The sequence below is a fragment of the Lolium rigidum genome, chromosome 1 (genome assembly GCF_022539505.1).
Source record: "Lolium rigidum isolate FL_2022 chromosome 1, APGP_CSIRO_Lrig_0.1, whole genome shotgun sequence".
Classification (NCBI taxonomy): Eukaryota; Viridiplantae; Streptophyta; class Magnoliopsida; order Poales; family Poaceae; genus Lolium; species Lolium rigidum.
In genome coordinates, this window is record NC_061508.1 from 32,943,110 (window position 1) to 32,945,053 (window position 1,944).

Consider the following 1,944-nt stretch of genomic DNA (forward strand, 5'->3'; position numbering starts at 1 on the left):
TCACTGCAACATTGCTACCCTGCTCTCAGAATAGCTTGACAGCTAAATCTCTTTTGATTTCCCTCTGCACTAGTTTCACCGCCGCATCTCGTCCTGGGATCTCCTCCAAATAACTTAACCACCACCTAGTATCAGTACTAATCTCCATGGCCTTCCCCCATCGCCTCCCCATGCGTAGCTGATTAGCTACCATCTTGGGGGCACACATCACGGCAAAGGCTACGCCTCCCTACCTACCATATTGCCATGGACGCCTCGTCGTCGTCTACCGCCGCGGCTCCGCCGCCTACGCACTCCGTGCTCGACACGATCCAGACCAAGCTAAGTCCTGGCGTGCTCCTCATCGTGGCCATCCTGGCCATGGTGTTCTTCATCTTCGGCCTGCTCAACCTGCTGGTGCAGAACATCCTCCGGCTGCGCCGAGCGCGGCAGCGGCGCCTGCGCATCGCCGCCGGCGACGTCGATGGCAGCAGCCCGACGGCGCTCCAGGGCCAGCTCCAGCAGCTCTTCCACCTCCACGACGCCGGCGTCGACCAGGCCTTCATCGACGCGCTCCCCGTCTTCGTCTATCGCGCGATCCTTGGCGCCGGCAAGCGCAAGGACGTTGACCCGTTCGACTGCGCGGTGTGCCTGTGCGAGTTCGGCATGGAAGACTCGCTCCGGCTGCTGCCGACGTGCGGCCACGCGTTCCACGTCCCCTGCATCGACGCCTGGCTCCTCTCGCACTCCACCTGCCCGCTCTGCCGCGGCAGCGTCCTCGCCGACAACCCATCGCCGGCGTCCAGCCCGATCGTGCTCGTCCTCGAGTCCGACGACAGCCACGCCGACACGGCCACGGACCGCGACGCGCCAGGTGTGGTCGACAGCCAGGGGTCCCCGAAGGTAGAGGAGGAGGTCGTCGAGGTGAAGCTCGGCAAGCTCCGGTGCCTGAACGAAGGCAATGCCGATTCCGGGGAGCTCGCCGTGGAAGCCACTAGCAGAAACGACCTCGGACGGAGGCGATGTCTATCGATGGGATCCTACGAGTACGTCATGGACGACCACGCCGCGCTTCGCGTCGCCGTCAAGACGCCCAAGAAGCAGAGACCGAGATCCCGGCGCCGGCACTTGTCGGAGTGTGATTTCAAGAAAGGGGCGTGGGAAACGGCAGTGAAAGAGGCTGCCGCACCGGTGGACGCCGGAACACGTCGCGTCGACGACGGCGGCGCCGTAGTAACGGCGCGGCTAAGCAAGGACAGCTTCTCCGCGTCCAAGATCTGGATGGTCCCACCAGCCAAGAAGCAAGATGGCCGGACATTGGCCAGTTCGAGGCGCTCGGTGTCATTCCGGTGGCCGGCGATGTCCGAGGTGAGCAGGCATGATGGCGTAAACGAGGAGCCTCGGGACGTGGAGTCACAGTCAGGAAACGTCGGCAGCAATGCCGTTCCGTCTGTTGCGGAGAGGAGGCCGCCGTCCCCGAGGACGACGCCGCTCTGGGTCGCCGGCGGGTGGCAGCCGAGCGGCAGCGGTGGAAGCAATTCTTGAGCCTCATTTGATTTTGCATTTGTCCTTCTTCTTCTTCAACTTCAGTTTGCACTACGAACAGAGAAGATTGGTTTGTTTTTGTTCGTTTTTTTTTTTGTTCAGAATGATCATAGTTACAGGAATTTCGTTGTTACATTACAACTACGAGGAATTGACACACGCGTAGCAAAGTAGAAAGACATTCTTCTTGATTGTGACTTGCATTGTGAGATGGATTTCTCAAAAAGTTTTGTGGAAAATTCATATGTAAGCTATAGTGATGATTTGCATTAGAAGTACTCTACAATAGAATTGAAGGAACTTGGAAGCTACTCATGAGGAAAAGAAGCATGGTTTGCATTGTTTTTGTGAAGATGCAACTTCCCAGTTCAGATTTGTCAGGTGCACTGCCTGGATGGTTAACATTGTTTTTGTGATTTG

At 58.0% G+C, this 1,944-nt stretch overlaps 1 protein-coding gene across 1 annotated transcript; it reads left to right on the forward strand.

The window, feature by feature from the left end:
• Positions 1-246: 246 nt before the first annotated feature.
• On the forward strand, positions 247-1,524 carry LOC124670742 (putative RING-H2 finger protein ATL49). Its single transcript, XM_047207220.1, has one exon. The coding sequence runs from the start codon at positions 247-249 to the stop codon at positions 1,522-1,524; it is 1,278 nt and encodes a 425-aa protein (XP_047063176.1).
• Positions 1,525-1,944: the final 420 nt, after the last annotated feature.

What these genes read in the sequence shown, in the direction of transcription:
- LOC124670742 (XM_047207220.1), top strand. Translation starts at nt 247, where the DNA reads ATGGACGCCTCGTCGTCGTCTACCGCCGCGGCTCCGCCGCCTACGCAC.